Here is a 1,102-nt window from a genome sequence, read left to right as displayed (position 1 = left end):
GACTCCTTTCAAGCCTCTCTGGGACTCTCTGTGGTGCCTTAACCCGACTTTCCCCAGGGAATTCGTTCTATTCTAGAGGTCTCCTAGGAGTGTGGAGCTCCCACCCCTTGGGTCTGCCTGAAAGCGGAGCCTTCCCGCGGTCCCAGCCCCCAAGCTCTGGGATCTGGCGGGGCTGTGCTAGCCATTAATGGCCATCATCCATTTTTAATCAGAAAGATCACAAGAAGGATGGTAAGCGAATCCCAGTCGCAAGTCAATTTAAATAACATTCCTGGGGAAATCCAATCACTTCAAACTGAGACACCCACGCTAGAGAAAGCCCCCGCCCGTCTGGCGGGGAAGAGCGGGACCGCGGAATTAATCAGGATAGGGGGCTCCAGGGTTGAGCGCGGAGCGTTAACCCTTCCGGCCCCAGAGGTGACAGTGGGGTGGAAGAGCGCAGCCAGCACCGCCACAATGCCCACTGCGGCCCCGCGCAGGCGGCTTCTGCCCTCCGGGCGGCTCGGGACGCCGCGCGCCAGGCCCAGCAGGCTGGGCGCCCGGGGGTGACTGCAGCTGCTCCAGAGGCCGCTCCAGCCGCGAGGGGCGGCAGCCTCCCGCAGCCTCGGCGCACCGGAGCTCCTCCTTCCGCCGGAGCGAGGCTGAGCTAGGGCTGCTACGGTCGCAGGTGGTGGAGTGCGGGAAGCGCGCGGGACCGAGCCCAGCGCCCGGGGAGGGGCGCGGACCCTAGGACAGACGGGTCCCCTAGCCCCCCGCCCGGACAAGGAGCGGCGACGCGCGCGGGCCATGTGGGGGCCGGGGGTCACGGCCGAGGGCCTGCCGGTGGCACCCGCGCTGCTACTCGCGCTGGTGGCGCTGGTGGCGCCCTCGCGGGGCGGCGGGAGCTGTGCGGAGCTGGCATGCGGCGAGCGGGAGCGCTGCTGCGACGCAGCTAACGCCACGGCCGTGCGCTGCTGCAAGCTGCCCCTGCACGCCTTCCTCGACAACGTGGGCTGGTTCGTCCGCAAGCTCTCGGGGCTGTTGATCCTGCTGGTGCTCTTCGCCATCGGCTACTTCCTGCAGCGTATCATCTGCCCCAGTCCACGCAGGTACCCGCGCGGTC

The 1,102-nt window shown here is 67.4% G+C and overlaps 1 protein-coding gene across 1 annotated transcript in view; it reads left to right on the top strand.

Annotated features, from left to right (window-relative positions):
- The first annotated feature begins 280 nt into the window (after positions 1 to 280).
- Positions 281 to 1,102, top strand: part of LOC101625856 (chromosome unknown open reading frame, human C3orf80) — a 2,965-nt gene continuing 2,143 nt past the window's right edge. The window contains exon 1 of the mRNA XM_004682479.2: positions 281 to 1,099. Within this exon, the coding sequence (XP_004682536.1) occupies positions 787 to 1,099 (313 nt within the window). The 5' untranslated portion in view covers positions 281 to 786. The remainder of the gene's footprint in view (positions 1,100 to 1,102) is intronic.

Source organism: Condylura cristata, unplaced genomic scaffold (genome assembly GCF_000260355.1).
Source record: "Condylura cristata isolate star-nosed mole 26May11 unplaced genomic scaffold, ConCri1.0 scaffold00014, whole genome shotgun sequence".
Lineage (NCBI taxonomy): Eukaryota > Metazoa > Chordata > Mammalia > Eulipotyphla > Talpidae > Condylura > Condylura cristata.
Note: the sequence above shows the minus strand (reverse complement) of the source record. Positions and strands in the feature narration are given on the sequence as shown.